The following is a 21,132-nucleotide window of genomic DNA, read 5'->3' as shown; positions in this document are numbered from 1 at the left end:
GAACAAAAAACTTTTTGTGTGAGGCAGGTGTGGGCAGTGGAATTCCGTAGTGGGGACTCAGTACCATGGGTCTCTAAGAAGGACAACACCAGGATGTTAGAGAGGGATGTCAAAGAAACTTTGACTATTTCATTTGTGGGTAGGTCTGGCCCTAGATGAGCTGGGAGCCAGAATTCATTCCTCCTCTGTCTTCTATTCTGTTTGGTCCTCTAATTCAGCCTCATTGATTAGGTTGTTTTTTATTAGCACTATTATTTGCCAGCATTTGGGTCAAGTAGATCCAATTTTATGGTCTAGCTGGGAATCTCATCGTACTATATAACATGGGCTTTATGAGATGTGGTCTGAGTTTCAAACAACTGACTTACAAATAAAGTAAAATAAAATAAAATTACAAATAAAATGTTGAAACACAACTTGGTAAGGCCAGGTGTGACTTATGCACCCGTTGGAGATTGAATCCAGGTAGGAGGCCTGATCACAGTACAATATATGACATTTTATTACATTGAGTATACATTATAGATTTAATTCAAGTCAATCACATTCCATTCAGCAACTATTTGTTGACTACCTTCCTAGAAATACAAAGATATCATCTTCTAAAGAGGGGTGGGATAGGTAAGATAACAGTGCACAATTTTGCATTGGTTAGATGTAGGGGTCAAAGGTGAAAGAGCCCTTGCTCTCACTTCGAGGTGTTTACAAATAACTGCAAAACAGGACTAAGACAGCTATTTAAAGGAAAGGCGTTACTAAGTACAAGAGATAATATATATGGAAAGTGCGTTGCAAATATGAAGTGCTGTGGGGGTTGTTCTAGAATGGGCCTCCAGGTTCCTGACACTTCTTTTTACCTACAATTAGTAATAGAAAAAGATAACAGTCCTTGAATGAAGGTCATGAATAACCCGTGGTCACATTAACCTTAGACCTCGAGCAAATTACACAGCCCTCAGCCTTGACTTTCTCCCCTGATAAGTGGGGATTACCAAAATCTATCTTGGGTGCATGGGTGGTTCAGTGGTAGAATTCTCGCCTGCCAAAATCTGTCTTTCCGGGATATTGGGTAGATTAAGCAGGTGAGGAGTGAAGGAAGCACCTAGCATTGTGCCTGGCAGGAGTAAAGGGCTCAATAAACTCTACTTATTAGCACTTATTTTCAACTTCTCTGATTGAGAAGAGAACACTTTGAGTAGGGCTATTTTACAGGGTCCTACTTAGGGGCACTGCTACACCGTAGTTTCCACAAGGAACATCCTGCAGCCTCCTACTTGCGCTCCTTGCCCTATCCGAGGACCAGAGAAATTCGGGCTCTTCTAGCGAAAACGGAGCTCGGTTTCATCTTGGTAATCACTGAGGGACAGCTGTCGCAGAAGCGCAGGCTTCAAAGAAGGGCAGTAGGGCAGGGATTTCGGGAAGGGTCTCAGACGCCTGGCTCTGAGCAGGACCCGCCCGGGGCAAGAGCAGAGGCGGGGAAGTGGATGGGGAGGGAGGGGCGGGGGGCGACCGCATCGGGTGTCAGTGGCAGCGGAGCCGGGGCGGGTACACCATCGGTCCAATCCTCAGCCGTAACCGCGGTCTCATGAATAAGCAACAAAGCGTAGCGCCCTCCCCCTGGCATCCCAGACCATGGAGCGGGCGTCCGCCGCTGCAGGGGCCACCGCGGGGATGCCGAGCGCAGGCACCGCTGCTCTCCGCGCGCTGCTCAGCTGAAGGCGCACAGGTGAGGACGGGCCCGGCTCCTGCCACTCGGGCGGCCGTGGCTGCAGACCCCGGGCTGGGGCAGACACAGAGCCAGAGCCCCGGGCAGCACGGGGTCGCGCCGCGAGCTGTGCAGCCCGGGGAGCGCGGCAGTCAGGGGCGCGCCAGGCGTGCGCCCTGCGAGCCAGTCGGAACGCGGCGCCCGGCGCGGGGTGAACGGGGGCAGCTCCGGGAGCGCTGGGCGCGGTGCGCAGGCCTCGGAGGAGGACTCGCCGCACTCCTCGCTCCAGCCCAACCTCTCGGCTCCGCACCAGCGAATGGGCCTTTGTGCTGGCGGAGCTTGCAGGGCTAGCTGCTTTTGTGTGGGCTTTTCTTTCTTCTCTCTCTCCCCTAATCTCACAGCAGTCAAAGAGAAGTTCCCGAAGGCTGGGTTTTACTCCTTCAAAGCATGGATCGCAATGTCCCCAGTGCCAAACAGTGCCCAGCAGCTGAGGAGTGAATGAGGGCTGCGGTGGCCACCGAAATGTGTTCTGTTACTTTGTAAAAAACAAACAGCTGAGTGCCTAGCGAAGAGATGTTACTAAACCTCCTTACTCAGACCCTGGCCGGTCCCCTACGAGGGGCAGGAGGATGATCCTTGGAAAGGTCACTTAATTGGAAAGAGGGCCTGCGGGTTAGACACGGAGGTCAGGCTCTGCCCGAGACTCCAGATGGTTGTTGGGAGGTGCTGCCTGGAGGTGCCCAGCTGTCTCATGTGCGTCCTGGTCACTGACGGAAGCTGACCTGTGTAGAACATGTAGAACATGTAGAACCCTGGCTGGTGAGGAAGCAGCCAAGGACTCTTAAGAGTTGGAGTTCTTAAAGATGAGAAATCTGCCTTTCCAAGCTGATCCCAAAGGTCTGCCAGGATCTTGACACCTCGTTTTAGGCCAGAGCTGATGTGGAGGAGAGGAGAGAGACTGTTTTGAAGTGTCTGCCTTCATTCTTTGGAAATCTTAGTTTGAAACTTAAGGGGTGGGAGGAGGGAGTGGTTCACAAAACCATCCTTAGAGCTCTGAAGGATTTCTTCTACAGGGGGAAAAACGTGGGACCAGAAATTGCGCGCCTCCCCCTCCTTTTTGTATATTTCCCTGGTCACAAGTGATGCTGTTGTGCTCCAAGGAGTCTCATTGAAGCCAAGAGCCTACAGAGCAGCAGACCGGCTTGCGGGCAACTCAAAACCCGGGTGAGGTTTCACAGGACCAGAACATTGCTACTTCCTTTTACACACAGTAGAGATTTTAGGGTAGACTTATTTTTATGAATAAGGCAGAGTTGTTATATTTGTCATAAGAATGAACCAAACACTTATGCAGCAAACTTGATATTGATTGCATTTATTCAAAAACTCCCAAGACCGAGGGAGTCTAATGTAGCTACAGCAACAGAGCTAATTAGGGAAATGTGGATTTGTCTTTGTTTTCATAGGAAGCTTCTTACCATTATAGTCTGGTGTTTCATGCTAAACTTTTCAATATCATAATTTGGTATTACGGATGTGGTTTGGTGCTGAATTTAAGTGTAGCATCCAAAGGAGGAAGATGGGTATACCTGTTTCCACTCTTCAACTGAAGTGTACTTCACAGTTTATTCAGCAGATTTTTGCTTAAAAAGCTGTGTATGGAATTGTATTTTTGTTCATTGAAATTTGTTTATTCTTACAATAGGGAAGCTGGCTGTTCAAGGGAACTTGTGTTTAATCTCTGTAAAATGAAAATTCATCACTTAATTAAGATATGTGGTCAATCCTGTTTTTTTTTTCTATTGTGTTTACTTGGTAATTAGAAGAAAAGTGTCTGAGTCAAATTTCAGGTTGAAATGTTAGATATTATGTTTATTCTTTGAAATATCTACCTGAGGATTTGATTACCTTCTCCTTAAATGCAGGTAGTACTTAGAGATCTTGTCAAGCAAATGAGGTTTGTGAAGCACAAAGAACAGGAAGAAGTGTCAGATTGGGTCAATGAAAATAACTATGATGGATGGACAAGAGCTTGTTGATTAAGACTGATTAGGGCAGGATTCTGCAAACATCAGGTGATGCACTGGCCATTTTGTCTACATGAGAAGCTGAAGGGGGAGGTTCCATGGAAATAGCTAGGTGGAAAAAAAGGATGCTATGGATGCTTAAAATTGTTCACATGTCTGTAGTTTGAGGGGAATGCGTGTCAGAACCACATCAATATGCCTTAAGCTGTATGATACTCAAAACTTTCTTCAAGCCATTTGCATGTCTAGTATCACTATTTTTGGTTTCTCTTCCACCTTTTGAAGAAAACAGAATAAACACTCTTGTCTCCATTTTGCAATGAGGAAAACTGAGTTTCAGTGATTTTGCCCAAGGTAGCGCTGAAACTTCAAGCCAGTTTTTAAATCTCCAAATCTAGCTTTTTTTTTTTTTTTTTTTTTTACTAGGGATAGGATGGTGTATGAGGGGTGAAGAACACAGACATCTTCATTTGTCTCCAGTGCTGAATTGCAGGGAATAAAGCTGTGGGCTCAATGTGTAGAACTTAGCTGTGGTCTGCAGGAATGGGCAAGCACTGTGCAGGTAGTTGCCAGAGTAACCATCGTGACCCAGCCTACTTACCCACTCCCCTGTCAGGACTGATGCTGCTTTCCTCCTGGGGGACTATGCTTTTCTTTGTGGTTACTCTATTCTCTCTCCTTCCTCTGTGGTCGAACATACTGCTGAAAGGATCATCTGTCATCCCAGCTACTTAATTTATAGTGAAAAATGACTGGGGCCAGATGATCTTAAAGCCAATGTATCAGGCCACTGACAGTTGTCAATAGCACAGTGAATCAGACAGGAGGTAATTTAATGCTGTGTGCCACAGTTGGGTCAATAGGGTCACAGTCTTGGTAAGCTCAGCTCTAGACAAATGAAATAGCATTGACAGTGAGGGCCTTTAGGATTAAAACAAGAAAAGATAAGACAATGACAAATTCATCATTGAGGATCAGGAAAAACACAAAAAGGAAAGATTATAAAAACATAAACAAAGAAAGGAGTTTCCATTTCCCTCATCAATCGCAGAACCACTAATTGGATTTTACAGGTGAGATGGTAACTGGGAAGCAAGTCAATCTAAAGCTCTGAGACTTGTCACTTGTTACAGTTGATCTAGTTTTAAAAATGAAATAAACACTGAAAGCCTAAAATGTAGCAGAAATGAGAATACAGAAGTTATTACTATAATTAAAATGACACATTGACTAAGTAACCATACAATTAGACATGGATAGACCATGAAATGTCATTGGAAATCTTACAATATAAAACAGAGACTCTGCACATTCTTTCTTATTTTTATTTATTTTTTATCCTCACCCGAGGACATTTTTCGATATTTTGTTCAGATAGAGTGGGAGGGAGAGAGAGGAAGAGAGAGAGAGAAACATCGACGTGAAAGGGACACATCGAGTGGCCGCCACCTGCACAACCTGACCAGGGCCAGGGACAAACTGCAGCCAAAGTACATGCCCTTAGCGGGAACCAAACCCGGGTCTCTGTGGACCGCAGGCCAACGCTCTAACCGCTGAGCCCAACTTGCCAGGGCTCTGCACGTTCTTTTTTACATTCTTACATGGTTATTTATATTCACTTCATGCCAGCAAATATTTATTGAACACCTCCTCTGTGTGCCTACCATTATTAGCAATTATATGGCAAACAGAGGAAGCTAAAAGATCAGTGTTTGTGCGCAAAGAACATAACCTTATTTGAGGTGACAAGACGTACAGACATGATCATTTGTGCTAGAGAGGCTGAGAGAAGGATGGGAAGAGAGAAGGGTAGAGCAGTTTTGCAACAGCAGTTAGTAAACAGGGCTGTGACCCGGGGGGCCAGGGTGTGGATACCTAGGGTAGGGAAGAAGGAGGGAACTCTGACTAGTGCACTGTCATGAGCAAGACTTAGGAATCTGAAATGAGTATTTCACAGAAGAGGGTAAATGCCCAGCTGGCGATGGTGCCTGTACTGGGCACTAGTGCTGTGGGGTCGCATTACAGATACGGAGTCTGGCAATTGTATGTTTGGGCACAATAAGTTAATGTGTTTTGGGAAAGCAGAGAGTTGTAGTGGCAAAGTCAGGGAACTTGAAGTCTGACAGAAGTCACACATTCAAAAACAGACACAATCACATGGGCAAGTTAGTTCTCTTTCAGCCTGTAGTTTTCTCATCTAACAAAGAAATGGGGATACTGGTTGTACATATCTTATTAGGTTACTGTTAGAATCAAATGAGACAATTTACCTAAGGTACTTACAACACTTGACACATAGCATCCCCAGTGATAGTCATTTTTAATTGATTATTGTCATTTTTATTCTTAAGAATAAACCATCTGGATTGTATAAAATGGATTGGAGAGGAAAGAGTCTGAAAATAATCATCAATTAAGAGGCAATTACAATAATAACAGTTCAGTGAGGTGACAAGAAGGGACAATTCCAAGAGATATTATGAGGAAGGGATCCATAGGAGTTGTGAATCTAAAATGTAAAGGAGAAAAGAGTTCAAGATGACACCAAAGTGTAGATGAAGAAGGTGTGTTTTAGGGGACATCCAAGTAACTTCCAATAGACAATGACAATCTGAGATTAGGCAGCTTTCTTCCTAATCTCACCAGCTATTTATGGTATTTGTGTTTATCCTAAGAAAAGAAAAATGTCAGGCAGATTATCACCAGTTTTTTGTGTGTGTTTTTTTTGGCGGGGATGGGGGTGGGGCGGCGGCAAACTCCACAGCCTTCCTGTGTCTTGAGCACTCTTAGAGTAATGCTTATGTTTCTTACATATTATACCTGCAACCCAAGTATTTGAAAAAAGCAGCTTTGTCACTGCTGAGAATGTTTTAACATGCTGGGCCCCTTTTGTGTGTACGTTTGGGTAATACGCTGAACAATAGAAGTATAAATTTTAATTGGCAAAATAGCGACCAGGTGTTTAAAAAAACCCCGGCTCATTAAGTCTAACAAGATGGCTAAGGCTTTATTTAATTTGTTTATTTTTTATGTCGTCTTTCATTTGTCTTTTAAACTTGAATACGCCTAGACTTGACAAAGAAACGAACTCTGGATTGTATCCATTTAAGATTGTCAAAGATAATACTTGCCAGGACGGCTTATCTGCCTGCTGGTGGCAGGAATTCAGTAAATTGTTCAGAGGACTGCTGAGCCATTAGGATACCCTGATAGCGAATGATAGACAAAGTGCTACTGACTTGCTCTGGAAGGGATGCTTTTTAAGCTATTAGAAGCTAATATCCACTATCAGCTAGAGTTTATTTATTTGAATTAATTTGCTGATATACTGAAGGGAAAGCAGCATCCAAAGTCACCATGTGAAGGAAAAGTTAGAGAAATCTTCTTTTGTTTGTTTATTAAATATTCTTATGATTGAGTTTAATATTATTGAGACACAGAATTCTAATATGCAATGAAATGTCCCCTCCCTCTTCCTCCCCCAGCAAAGCAGCTCTGTTTGTTCAGCCAGTATTTACTGAGCACTTCCTCTGTGCCAGGCACTTGCCAGGGAGAGGATGATACAATGTCAAGGCAAAAAGGAAAGGCCTTCAAAATATGGTTGCAGATGGTTATATAGGTTTAGAAATGCTGTAATTGAATTGACAGTGGTCAGTCTTTTCTTATTTATTCTCTAATGTTATGCAACTCCCCATGGGGGACACTAAGCTCATGAGAGTGGCTCTGGGAACCTGTACTGTGCTTTGAAAGAGGGAGAAAGACCAGGAACTTGAAGGTCATCTACCAATTTATCTGAGTTGCAGACATGTCCCCTGCTGCCATTTCTACAGGCTGTCTTTTCTGCTTCTTTTAAAGTCCAGACGTCGTTTTGAATGGTGGAGAGAAGGAGCATATGGCTGCAATCCACAGACATAGGCTAGGCTAGCAGTTCACCCCCACTTTTTCTGCAGTAATTGGATTTAGAAAAGCAGGTGGCCAACACTTAATTACAGAAGGAAAGTCTTTTAGAGCCATGACAGAATTCCTTTCACACAAATATTCTGAAGCTCAAGGTCTAGGTGAAAATAAAACCTTATAGGAAAGCTCTGTTTTGGAAAGGCAATTGAGGTTATAGTAAATCTTTTAGGTTTGCCTGCACCCCTCCACCCTGATCTGATTTGGTCATGAAATTCTCCTCTTGGTCCACATGGTTCCAGAACATATTAAACAAAATGTGAAGCATTTATTCAATCATTTGGGTGCCTTGCCTGTTTGATGGCAAAATGGTGAGATATGAAAATATTGTATTTTTATCTTATGTCATATAAAATATGAAAATGGAATTATGGAAGCAGAAGGGATTTCAAAGGTTATTTTAACTCCTCATTTTGTCACAGGAGAAACGGAATTGGCTAGCATCACATAGCAAGTTTTAACACAGTAAGGCTAGGATTGAGGAATCATTTTTCTGAGGCCAGTCCATGACCCTCTGAACTTCCTTGCCACCACGCTGGCCGGTTTTGTGCCCCACCCCCCACCCCAGGTTTTTATCCAGAAGTGTGGGATCTCGTAGGCTAAGCTTTTAAACACCCTCTATCTTCGGGGATGTTTAGTAAGATTTCACTGAATTAGAAAAATATTTGTTCAGGAAAGGCAGCTGTCTGAGCAGATCAGAAATGCACCAGAGTTCTGTAGCTTTTACATATCTTCCACTATGTAGGGTTTCATAGTTCAATTTGTCTGCCCAGAAATCTGAAGGTGTAATGTCATCAACTGTGAGCACTCATGCTTTACAGCTCTCATATATTTTTGTTTTAGGGAAAGAAAATAGAGGCAGCAGGCCAACTGCTGTTACCAAATCTGCTACCTGGCTATGAACTGGGATGCTTTATGGCTCATCTAAAATGATAACTAATGCCCGGAATGTTGACATGTCTGGGCCCATGCCATTTCCTCTTTGTCAAATATCTTTCCTGTATTTTCTCCTTTTGAAACAATGCTAGCTACCTGTATGTAACTTACTGTTTAAATGACACTGGTTCAACCCTTGATCCTACATCTCTCTCACTGTCTCTGAGGATTCTTGGCAGGGGGTGAGCGGTGGCTTACATTTCTCCTGCTCACCTCTGGCTTTGATGTTCTGCTGCTGCTAAATGTATGATCCCTGACATGCAGTTGCTTTTCTGCACTTGGCACCATGGCACCTCATGCCACAAGCCCATTTCTGTATTCTCCCAGAGTACTGTGGAGTCAAGCTTTTCGTGTAACAAATTGCTTCCAAACTTGGTGGCAGTAAATGTTTATTATTTCATCCCATTTCTGTGCAATAGGAATTTGGGAATAGCTTAACCGAGTGGTTCTGGCTGAAGGTCTCTTAAGAAGTTGTAGTCAAGGTGTCAGGGGTCACAGTCATTTGAAAGCTTGACTGGGGCTGGAGGATCTGCTTTTAAGACGATTCGTTCATGTGACGCTGGGAGCTGGGCACGACACCTCAGCTCTGAATCCATGGGCTCCCCTTTCCTCAAGCAGAAAAATTCAGCCTTCTTTTTCTCAGCAGCCATCTAGGACTAAGGACTTGACCTTTTCTCTGTCTCAAAAAGATCTGCAAGACTAGATAGGATAACGGTGTGAAAGCTTTGAACGCCTGAAGGGGAAAATGCCTTATGAAAATGTAAAATTTTATATTTTATGTGTGCATATCACATACTTAGTCTGGATAATTTAATGATTACACATGAAAGAAAGAAAAGGTAAACTTTTATAAAGATACATTTTTTATTTTAGAATTTTTATTTCGAGGTTTAATTTTCTAGAAAACTTGCAGCACCTGAGAAATGTCTGACAATGGGAAAGAAAAGGCCCTACTCAGCCAAATAGATAAAAAAACAACAACCCTGAAACTCTTAAGTTTGGGGAGAAATGATTTATTTTGATATAATTTTAGTTGTGATGAGAGTGTGAGTAGTTTAAAAAAAAATACAATGAATCTTAATATTACAATAGTGTGTTTTCAGTAAAGATTGTTAATTTAAAATGTTTTTTGGTTCTCTTAAAATATTTCTTTTAATAAATACACTTACATGAACTCTCCTACTTTTTCTAATTCCTACATTTTAAACATGAAAGTTTTGCTCGTAATTTTTATAGTTGTTATAGAGAAAATAAATAATTTAAGCATTTTAAAGACAATTTAATTGAAAATCATTTATATATATTTTTAAACTCCTGAATGTTGCTGGTATCCAGTATTTTGTGATGACATTTAACACATTTTAAAATACATGGTCATTGTGGTTCAGTAGTTAGGTCGTCATCCCACATACCAAAGGGTCTCGGGTTTGCTTCTTGGTCAAGGATATATACCTGGGTTGCAGGTTTGATCCCCAGCCCTGTTTGGAGTGCATACAGGAGGCAACCAGTCGATGTGTCTCTCTCACATGGATGTTTCTCCCCCCCCACCCCCTTCACTCTCTCTAAAAATCAGTGGAAAAACATGTCCTCAGGTGAGGATTAACAACAACAACACAAAATAAAATGTACCTAAAAGGTTCTTTGAATGTAATGTAAGTAAATGTAAGATTTACTTTCTATGTCCCGGACATTTCTGCAGTCACCTTTTCTGCAGTCATTTGACTACATGATTAATAGGGGAATTTGGGGAGAATATTGCAAATGTGACTTCAAGGGTAGTTTACTTCAAGTAACTATTTAGGAAACAATGAACTGAGTTGTTGAACTATGTGTACCTTTTTCTAGAGAGCATCAAGTGAAATCATGCAGAATTCAGCAGGGAGAAATGAACTGGGTTATCCACGTCTCAAAGGTACAAAGAAATGGAACAGTTCTCTCTTTCGTACCACCTCTGAGCATGAAGTCAAGGAGATGATTTTACTTATGGTTTAATTCAAAGGGGCTGACTTACAAAATATCTCTATATGACAGTTTGATGTGCTTTGTTTCTCTGCAGGACTCAATCACTGCAGGTGTCCACGCGGCCATTTTATGTGCACGTTTCTCTTCCACTATGAGAAGACCAGTTGTATTACACATGTGCCTGGCGCTCTGTAGCCTTCTGCTTCTTGACTGTGCCACACAGTGCTTGGCCTTCCCCCAAATGGAGAGAAGGGAGATCGCACATGTTCAGGAGACAACAGGGCAGCCCGAGAGCATAAGCATGGATTACCTAGAAAATAACTCCATTACTTCAAAGGACACGCCCCAACCGGTGGTCTCTGAAGATCCAATGGGAGTGTTAGCGGGACCCTCAGCAATGCCATTAAATAAAGTATTTCCTATTAACAAAGAAACTCATTCTATGGGAGCTGGGCTCATGCAGCCTAATAGCCCCGGCCTTGACACTGCGACTGAGCCAGTGGGCCGAGCGGGGGATGACATGTTTGGTTCCAGCCACCCAGACAGACAGTCTCCTGAAAGCCTGCTTTCCAAGGCCATGGTGACCAACCCTATCACAGCAGCTGCTTCTTGGAATATTGATGAGGGGGAACCCTTTAGTAGTACCAACACTCAGCCCATTGTGGACGGGACCACAGAAACCACACAAGGTTTTCTAAAGTATGTGGATAATGAGTTGTTCACAACTGAAAGTCAAGGAGGCGTTAGTCTGGGACATTCGCCTTCATCCTATGTGGATGCTAACAAAATACTAACCACCGATCCAAGGACTGAGGAATTTGAAGCAGACACAGATCGTAGGACGACTTCCTTTCCTGCTGTTGAGCCCATAGTGGGCACCGAGCCTGGAAGCCTCGTGTCTGGTAGGGAGAAGCCTTTGCAGATGACGGCGGACAATACCCAGGCGACGGCCCCCAAGCATGGGCTTGCAACCTCGGTGGACGGCCTGGATGCTGAGCCAGAGACTGACAGCCTGATGGGAGTGCCACAAGTCACAGCGAGCATCAGCACAGCCGGTCCAGATGCGTCTGTTGTAAGCGATGAGTGGGATGACACCAAATTAGAGAGTGTAAATCAGATAAAGACCCCAGAGCTTGGGGACAATACAGAGACTCAGATGAGAATGGAAACATCTGCGACAGCCCAAGTAACCGATAGCAGTGTGGAAGGTATGGACGGGGACGGACCTTTGTTGACAGAGGCTGCACATATGGGCCTGGAGCTGCCTGAAGGGGAAACACACACGGAGACAGCCCTGCTAATAGCACGTGGGGATGGGCGATCATCTGCCTTCACCGATCAGATTTCCTTCACTCCTACAAGTCTGACGGAGGATATGGAAGTCTCTATTGTAAACATGTTGCAAGATACTGCAGACTCCGTGGAATCCACTAAGGAAAATAATGCCATGTTTTCCTTAGAGACCACTGTTCCCATCTCAGAATATGAGTCTGAGGCTCATCAACCCCTGAGAAATACACTTAAAGGTAAAAGAAACAAATCCAAGCTTTGTTTAATTTGGAACGCTTTCATTTGGTTTTATTATTTTTTAAAATTGAAATATAATTGACATATAACTTTGTACACGTTTTAGGTGTTGTTTTATTTTTTAAAAGTGGTGATTTAAAAATAACTTAACCATGCCACCGCCTGCCTTGATGGAAAACTCACCAGGCATGTGGTGGGTGGGGGTGTGGGTCCCACCCTGCGACGTGCAGGATGCTATCTGAGCCTCTGGAAGAAGGTGGCTCTACAGTGCCCCAAGCTTTCTACCCAGGTAGATTTTCTGTAGTTTCCTGGTGGCCACCTTGGAAACAAACAACCCTCAGAACCAGACATCTGGGAAGCCTAATTCCCAAGCAACGCATGAATTTTCTTCCCTGAAACCTCAGGGATACGTGAGAATCTGCAACAATCCCATGGATTTTCCTGGCTGGTTGCCACAACTGTGTAGCATTCAGTGCCCACACCCATCTGTGATGCCAAGGTTTTGTGAAACATGAGAGCTGCCTTCCCCCTGAGGTGTGACATTCACTGGGGAGATGGGAAAGAGGTGGTGGTGTGAGGGATAAAGTATCTAATCTTCTTACCTTAGGCAGAATCAGCCCTCACTCAGTACTTATCATTAGTTATCCAAGAACAACAGCAAAGAAAATTAGCTGAGATGTCCAGGAAGCAAACTTTAGAACCAATTATATTACTGATAACAACTGTATTAGAAATAACTGTATTTTGCACATTTTAGGGCATTTTTATAAAGCACTGTAATTCTTTCATTGAGAAATTATAAATGGAGACAGACTAACTTGTTTTGTTATTTGCATTAAAATTACTTTGGATCTCTGTTAAAAAAAAAGTTCTCTAAGTTTTTTTTTTTTAAATCCTCACCCGAGAATATTTTTACATTTATCTTCAGACAGAGTGGGAGGCAGAGAGAGAGAGAGAGAGAGAGAGAGAGAGAGAGAGAGAGAGAGAGAGAGAGAGAAACATCTATGTGAGAAAGACATTGACTGGTTGCCACCCACACAAACCCACTGGGGCTGGGGACAAACAGCAACTGAGGTACGTGCCCTTGGCTGGAATCAAACCTGGGTTTCTTTGTTCCGCGGGCTGACACTCTAATCACTGAGCCAAACTGCCAGGGCAAAAAAATAACTTATCTAATGAAAAGTAAAAGTAAACAAATACAAATATATTTTATATATAAATGACACCCCAATATAATGCCTGCATATAGACCAGTGGGATTTAACTGGGAATGATTTGTACCCCCCCCCCCCATCATTTGGCAATGTTTGGAGATATTTTTGATTGTCACAACAGAGGAGTGCTACTGACTACTGGCACCCAGTGGGCAGAGGCTGAGGGTGCTGCTACACATCCTACAATGCACAGGACAGCCCCTAACAACAAAGATTTATCTAAGCCACAATGTCAACAGTGCTGAGAAACTCTGTATGGACTGAATATTTTTCAAACATTTTATTATGAAAATGTGTCAATATATAGGAAAATGTGAAAGCATTAGCTATATGTTTAAGTGGTATAATAAACAAGGTAGGTTGCTAACTTACACATTGGTGTAAAAATACTCCTATCTCTGATATTTTTTACCAAAAAATTTTAGGTAAATATTTATCTTATACTATTAACCATATAAGTTTTTTGACTTTGTTTTTCCAAAAGGAAGTTCATCTAGAACTGGGGCAGGGGGGCGGGGGGAGTGGGGACTAACACAGACGAGTCTTCTCTGCTGTCATGGTTCTGCACTTTGCACTCTCTAGGCCTTTACATCAGGAATGTTGTGAGCTGACCAGCCTTACATTTGCTGCTGATGGATAATATTTTTCTTTTATTATGTGTGGTTGGTTAGATAATGGAAAACATCAAATTAGTAATATGTTATAAAAAGTGTTATAGGGATGGGATTAAAATGATAAAAGATTGAATTTTACATGTCCAATTCATTTTTTTAAGACTAAAAGACCTAGTATAATGTAAGTTTTCATTGAAGCTTCCAGAAAATGTTTTGTAAGTTGGTTTTTAAGTTCCACGAAGAGAGTTGGGATCACACGACCGTGAAGGTTTCAGATATGACAGAACAAGAAGTTTACTTCAATTCTCTGTAGCACTAAGATATTCCTGGAGCATTAAGTCAGATAGTTCCGGGCCATTCATTGCAGAATTGAATCCATGATTCTGATGTACTAGACTTACACTGCCTTCTATCAATACAGCCTAAAAAGTAAAATGAGTCTGGTAATTGTCAGATTATTATTTTGATCATTGAATATGCTCCTTACTAAATTGTAATTGCCTCAGTTAATAGGCACTTTCTTTTTATTTCCAGAACATAGCGCCATATCTGGTGCCTATACAGTTCAGTGGATGAGGAAGGAGGAAAGAGAACCTTTTAGTCTGGAGTTATCCTATTTGACTGCCTGTATTGTACAGATTAATCAAACAGCTTCTAAATGTTCTTCGTAGAGAGAGGAACAGTCAAATAATTCCTTTCGCTTTAATTTCTTTGTCCCATAGAGTAATAAAAAATGTGAAAAATTGAGATTTTTGACGATAGTACTTAGGGAATAGCCAAAAAGCTTTCAATCCATTTTCTGGTGGTTATAAGTATTTTTCAAAAATAAGCTACTCAAATGCCAATCATTTACTACTTAGGACATTATCGTCTTCAGGATATGCAATGATTCCTTGGTGTTTGGGATATTATGAACAGGTGAGTGTCTTGAGATTGTTCTGATTCAGCTTGTTCTTCAGCTGGTTCAGTGGACAAGTTTTAAAAGTAATCTATAATTATTATTATATTTGATCTTTACAGGAAGTAGAAAGAATGAGAAATGTGGAGAATATTTTTTCACTTCTTATGTTATTTTATATTTTCCATCACCATTTATCTCCCTATACACTCTTCTACCCCCTCTCCTCAATCCCTCCCCCCATAATCACCAACCCCATACCTAGCCCCCACCCCACCCCCCCCCCCCGCCCCACATAGCTCTCTATCTGTGACTCTGTCTATTTTGCTTGTTAGAGAAATTTTGGATGTTATTTTTTTCATTTTTATGTATTTTTTGCCTGAGAATACCTTTCCATTGATTTTTTTTTTTTTTTTTTTTTTTAGATAGAGGGGAAGGAAGGGAGGGAGAGAGACAGAGAGAAACAATGTGTCCACATCGATTGGTTGCCTCCCACATGACCCTGCCCAGGGTACTTGACCGGGAAGTGAACCCGAGACCCTTGGGTCCAAAGGCTGACTCTCTAACCGCTGAGCCAAACCGGTCAGGGCTGGATGTTACTTTTTAAATTCCTATCACTATTTCTCGGTTTCACTCTTTTTTCTCTAACAGCAGTCACTTATCCAGAGTACTATGTCATTTTGATATTTCTTGCTATTTCATGAAACTATGGCCATAGACTGTACATTTATTTTTTATATTTGTTCTCAAAAGTGTTCATTATGCTTTCAAAAATGAGGGCAACATAAAGAATGCTTACAGCTTAAAATGATAAAACTATACATTATTATTTTTTTATGGTGAAGCATTGTCCTAGGTGCAAGAAAAGGGCAATGAATCCTGGCTCTCAAGAGATTTGCAATCTCGTTGGAGAAAGAAAAAAGAAAGCAAAACTTAAACAATGGCACAAAGTGCAAACGTGAAGCCTGTGTAAGCATCTCACTGTAACTCATATTGTCCTCTAACCAGGTATATCAGTCCATCAAATGTAAAAGTCTCTTCAATTCAAAAGAAAAAATAGTCCAAACTGAATGGGGACCAGGAAAAGGAACTGTTTATATAGAAAAACCTACAAACACTATTTTAAAGCAAATAAATTGTTTCCAGTGAAACATTTTTAAGTAATTGGAAATATGATGTCATTAATAAAAACCTAGAGGAAACTCTTCCAGCTATCCCTAGAATGCTATTTTCTCACTGTGTGACCTACCGGACTTGCTAATATACTATGTATCTAGAATTAGTATTTTAAAAAGAGAGATAACCAGGTCTTCTAGAAATTAAATTTTAATAGTGGCTCAGTATTTAAAATTTGCTGCTTAGTTTCTCTCTAAGAAGGAGGCAAATATTGACCCTTATAAATAATCTTTAATAATTTATTTACAGGGATTAGAATGTAAAGAAAGGGACCTCAGATAGATACTTATATCCCATAGGTCTGTTCATTCTCTTTTATGATCTAAAAGCAACTGCAGATCTACAGATTGTTCCTTGGGCAATGGCAAGATGTTCTTTCTCATGGCTGAAGAATATTCCATTGTGTAATGTGTGATATATTTTCAGTGCTATACAATGGAATATAAATATCACAATCTCTTTATCCATTCCTCTATTGACAGTCATAGTTAGCACATTGGTTAAGAGCACCGACTGTGTAAACTTTGGCAGGTTCCTTAGCTTCTTTAAACTGAAGTTGCTTGTAAAACAGGTAATAGTAGCTGATATTTATTAAATACTTACCAAGTACCAGGCATGTTCCAAGCGTTTTGCATGTGTTATATAATTTAATCTTTGTAACAACTCTGTGAGATAGATACTATTCTTTCCATTTTCTAGCTAATGAAACTCAAGTCCCAGAGATGTTAAGTAATTTGTTCAAAGTCGCACAGCTAGTAGGTGGCTGAGTCAGAATTCAGACTCAGGCAAATTGGCTCTTGAACCTGCATTCTTGATCACTGTGATATACGGCTTTCATGGACTAATATTAATACTTACTTCTGGTTATACATGTGGGAGGATAAAATAAGACAATGTCCACCATGCACTTAGCTTTTTGTGTGTTTGGCCTATAATGAAAACTCAGTAAACATTAGTTATTGGAATTATTATCCCTTAAATTCATAATGCTAACTTTCAAAAATGCCAATGTGAAAATTAATATATACACATGCTTCTGAGAATTTTTTGCGTGTAACTTAGTTTTGTATAATTTGTTTCTCAACAAATGGATTATGTTGATATTCCTAAAAGGGAGCTCAGCCGTTGATCTTCCTATTTTGTTTTAACTTTATTTTTATGTGTTTATTTTTTCACATTAACTTCTTTATCCGTGTCTTAGATGGACTCACTACTCCTGAAAGCAGCAACCCTGAGAACATTCATTTACTGGCATTTTGTTCCTGAGTGACTCCTTTGCCTTCCCATTCCCTGAAATATCTGATTCCCCCCCCCCCAATTTATCGATTACATAGCGACTTTTTAAAGTATAAGAATTTGATCAATTTTAAAATGTTGTTCTTCTCTTTTAAGACACCATCAGTCAAGAGATGAGGACAGCTGCTCCAGAGGCAGAAGCCACTGTATCACTGGTGACCCCGGAGCTGCAGGTTTCTCCCCTCCCAGTGAGCAGAGCGAATGGCGAGGCGGAGGAAGGAAAAGAGCCCCCCGCGGCCACGTCGGCCTCCGGTGCCACTCAGCTGTCGAGAAGACAGGAGCCCCTGGCCACTCCAGTCTCCACGACAGCTGTGCCTCTGTCTTTCGAAGTCACTCCCACTGTGGAAGGTTTGTAAGGGGGGAGGGATTGGACTCCGTGTTATGGGGGTGGATCTTTTCTGTGAACGGATAAGCAATGGAATGATGGAGGCAGGCGGCCTTGTGACCAGGGTACACACACACTTCGCCCAGAGAGTAGACAGTAAAGGGAGGCGAACTCTTATTTGGACAGAAGTCACGGAGCCTCAAAGAACAAGGGTTTACTTACTAAGAAAAACCACCTGGTGGATCACCTCAGGGGCTGGAGGAGGCCAGACCTCACCTCCTGAGACCTTTCTCCTGTTTTGAGAACTCCGGCTGCTAGGAGCCCGGGGGCGGGGAGAAGAAAGCAAGAATAGGGGCTAGAATCCCCGCTTTGGCCCTCACCACTGCTGTGGCCTCAAGTAAGTTCCTCAATGACTCCAAGCCTTGGTTTGTTCATCTCTAAATAATGCCTATCTGTCTTATAGGTTATTTTAATATACCAACTGTTGTCTGTATAGGAAGCTCTCAAATGCTCTGATATCTTATAGATAGTGAAGTTTTCAAATCTGGGTGATTGTCAGAATGACAAAACATTATAGTCAGTAATTAAAAATATTTGAAATTTTTAATAATTACAAAATTACTATATTTTGACCTCATGTGTCTGTCTCATCATTGGTCTAAGTAATGCCCACTTTTATTTATTAACTGAGTTGTTTTTAACAATGTAGTAAATACCTTCTAATCCTGCCCCCCCCAAAAACCCCAAGGGCCTGTCAGTAACCTACAAGTAGCCCCATGATCCTTCCTATCTCAACCCTTCCTCCTCTGTTAACGTCATCCCAAATCTGGGGTTCATCATTTCCTTGACTTCCTTTTCTTTTCATTTTATTGGGTCAATATTGACTCCTAAAATTATACATTTAAAACTTTTAGTTGTTTTTTAACTTTATAAAAACAGTATTGTCCTGTAGATAATCCTTTTGGCACTTACTTTTTTTTTTTTAACTTAATATTCTATGGCTAAGATTTACTTACTCTACCTCTTTTGCTTTGACTGCTTTTAATACTCCATCATGAAAACATATCACAGTTTATTCATTCAGTCTTCCTCCAGTCCCTCCTAGTGATTTGCATGTGGGTGATTTCCAGGTCTGGCTATTGCGAACACTGCTGCCATGAGTCTTCTTTCTCGCGTTCTCCACCGTGCAGGTGCAGGAGCTTCTTCTGGGTCTATACCTAGGACAGGAATTGCTGGGTCATAAAATGTACGAATGTTTGACTTTAGGAGGCAATGCCTCACTGTTTTCCAAAGTGATTGCACCAATTGATGCTCCCAATAGCAATATATATATATGAGGCTTTGTGAATCTATATCTGGGAGCTTTTAAAAATATTTTCTCAGGCTTCACCATTAAGGAGAGTCCAATTCAGTCAGTTGGGATATGTGGAAATCATGATATTGACATGATTCTGATGACCAACCAGGCTTGCAAAATACTTCTGTCCTAGAGTTTTGAGGTTTGGGAAGACCTGGGGCTAACTTTGGCTGCTTTGAACTTGAGCATATTCCAGACACAGATCTACTCTTACTCTTACTATTTACTTTATATTTTAAAGTAGTCTTTGGCATACATTTAATACATTTTTGTTAAATTTTCTATTTTTGATAATAAATTTAATCCAAAATATTATCAGTAGAATACATGGGGGAGGGGGGATTGAAATAATAAAAAAAAAAGTGCTGATATGAGACAATATATTTCCCTGCAAGATAAAGTGTTTGCCTTGGGTAGGTGGACTGATGCAACATGGGAGGAAGGGGGAGCTGGTCTAAGTGTCATAAATCACTCCTTGCTTGTAAAATAAAAGCTTATGTGTACATTTCCCAAAATGATCATCTTTGGGTCAAGTCCTGTCTCTTGTGTTTGGCAGACCTAATGGACACAGTCACAGGGCCAAAGGAGTTATTCACACCAGTTTTGGGCTCTCCAGTGACACCCCCTGGAATAACGGAGGAGGCACCCAGCATTTCCCCAGCGCTTTCTGATTCTGAGGCATCCTCTGTGAGAACCCTTGCTCCATCCATTAGCCGTGTAAACACAGCTGCCTCATATGGCCTGGACCAACTTGAATCTGAAGGTATCCGTGCTTTGAAGGGAATCTTTCCTAGGATGGATTGAATGAGTCACTGAGCAAAAGCTGTTTTGAGAAAAGATTAAGGAGTGGATTCAATCTTCAGTGTAGGTCAGGGGCTGGCCAAATCTGGCCTGCCATCTGTCTTGTGTGGCCTGCAAGCTGAGAATGGTCAGTCATTGTTTAAATGACTGAAAAGAAAATCGAAAGAAGAATAATATTTTGTGACATGGAAAAATTATATAAAATTCAAATTTCAGCATTCCTAAAGAAAGCTGTATTGGAACACAGTCACACATGTTCACTTATGTTGTGTTTGTGGCTACTTTTGTGCCAGAGAGAGCAAGCATTTCTCAATTGCTTGAACATTAGAATCATCTTGGGAGCTTTGAAAAAAGCCTAATGCTGAATCCTTCTCCCAGTGATTCTGATTTGGTTGGTGTGGGACGGGATCTGGCACTCACATTTTATTTTTTATTTTATTTTTTTATTCCTCATCTGAGGACATTTTTCCATTTATTATGAGTGGGAGGGAGGGAGAAAGGGAAAGAGACAGAGAGAAACATCGATGTGATAGAGCCACACTGACTGGTTGCCTCCTGCATGACCTGACCAGGGCTGGGGACGAACCGCAACCGAGGTACATGCCCTTGACTGGAATTGAACCTGTGACTCATTGGTCTGCGGGCTGACGCTCTAACCACTGAGCAAAACTGGCCAGGGCAGGCATCTGCGTTTTAAAAGAGTGCTTTACATGAGTTCAGTATGCAGTTGTATTGAGATTACTGGTTTACATGGAAAACCTGAGTTTCTCTACCCGATTTTCTTGGATGGAAGCTTTAGTATGGATTGTTCATGTTGGGTTATTCTCTTTTATGCATAACATGTCTGGGTGAGGATGTTTCACTATTTGGAAATAGACAGTTGCCTCACCTGTTAAGTCTGAGAAATTCATGCCAAATTATACTTTCCAAGACTTTGGCTTTGAGCATGAAAAAGATGCTTGGAGCACAGCTGCACAAACAGGAAGCCTGGACATATGACGAAAGGCCATTTCATTAATCAGCATTTTGGCAGGTGAATAGCTCCTGGCTGGAGGTGCGGAATATCCAAGGAGATGTAGGCAGGGTTTCTTAAACGAATCTGGAAGACAGGTAGGCTTTGGGGCACGAAATTGGCCATGTGTTTGATGCGGTGAAGACCTGGGACATGCTGTTATTTTATATTTCGTCCACCATGGGGAAGGTGGTTCAGCCAGGTTTGCAGCAGACTCTGTTGCAGATGTTCAGGGTTACACTGTAGTTTTTTGACAGAGAAACATGTCATTTTTGAGTAGTGTGCAGAATTCCAGAGTAGAATGCCGGTTTAGGAAATGGATCAAAGC

At 41.6% G+C, this 21,132-nt stretch overlaps 1 protein-coding gene across 2 annotated transcripts in view; it reads left to right on the top strand.

Annotated features, from left to right (window-relative positions):
- Positions 1–1,644: 1,644 nt before the first annotated feature.
- Positions 1,645–21,132, top strand: part of ARMH4 (armadillo like helical domain containing 4) — a 116,790-nt gene continuing 97,302 nt past the window's right edge. Inside the window, exons 1-4 of one of the 2 annotated variants that reach the window (XM_036270034.1) lie at positions 1,645–1,726; positions 10,679–12,110; positions 17,406–17,657; positions 19,548–19,754. In XM_036270034.1, the coding sequence (XP_036125927.1) occupies positions 10,736–12,110; positions 17,406–17,657; positions 19,548–19,754 (1,834 nt within the window). In that variant the 5' untranslated portion in view covers positions 1,645–1,726; positions 10,679–10,735. The remainder of the gene's footprint in view (positions 1,727–10,678; positions 12,111–17,405; positions 17,658–19,547; positions 19,755–21,132) is intronic. The other variant, XM_036270041.1, reaches the window with a different exon arrangement.

The sequence above is a fragment of the Molossus molossus genome, unplaced genomic scaffold (assembly GCF_014108415.1).
Source record: "Molossus molossus isolate mMolMol1 unplaced genomic scaffold, mMolMol1.p scaffold_m16_p_1, whole genome shotgun sequence".
Classification (NCBI taxonomy): Eukaryota; Metazoa; Chordata; class Mammalia; order Chiroptera; family Molossidae; genus Molossus; species Molossus molossus.
This window is presented reverse-complemented; position numbering and strand designations above follow the sequence as displayed.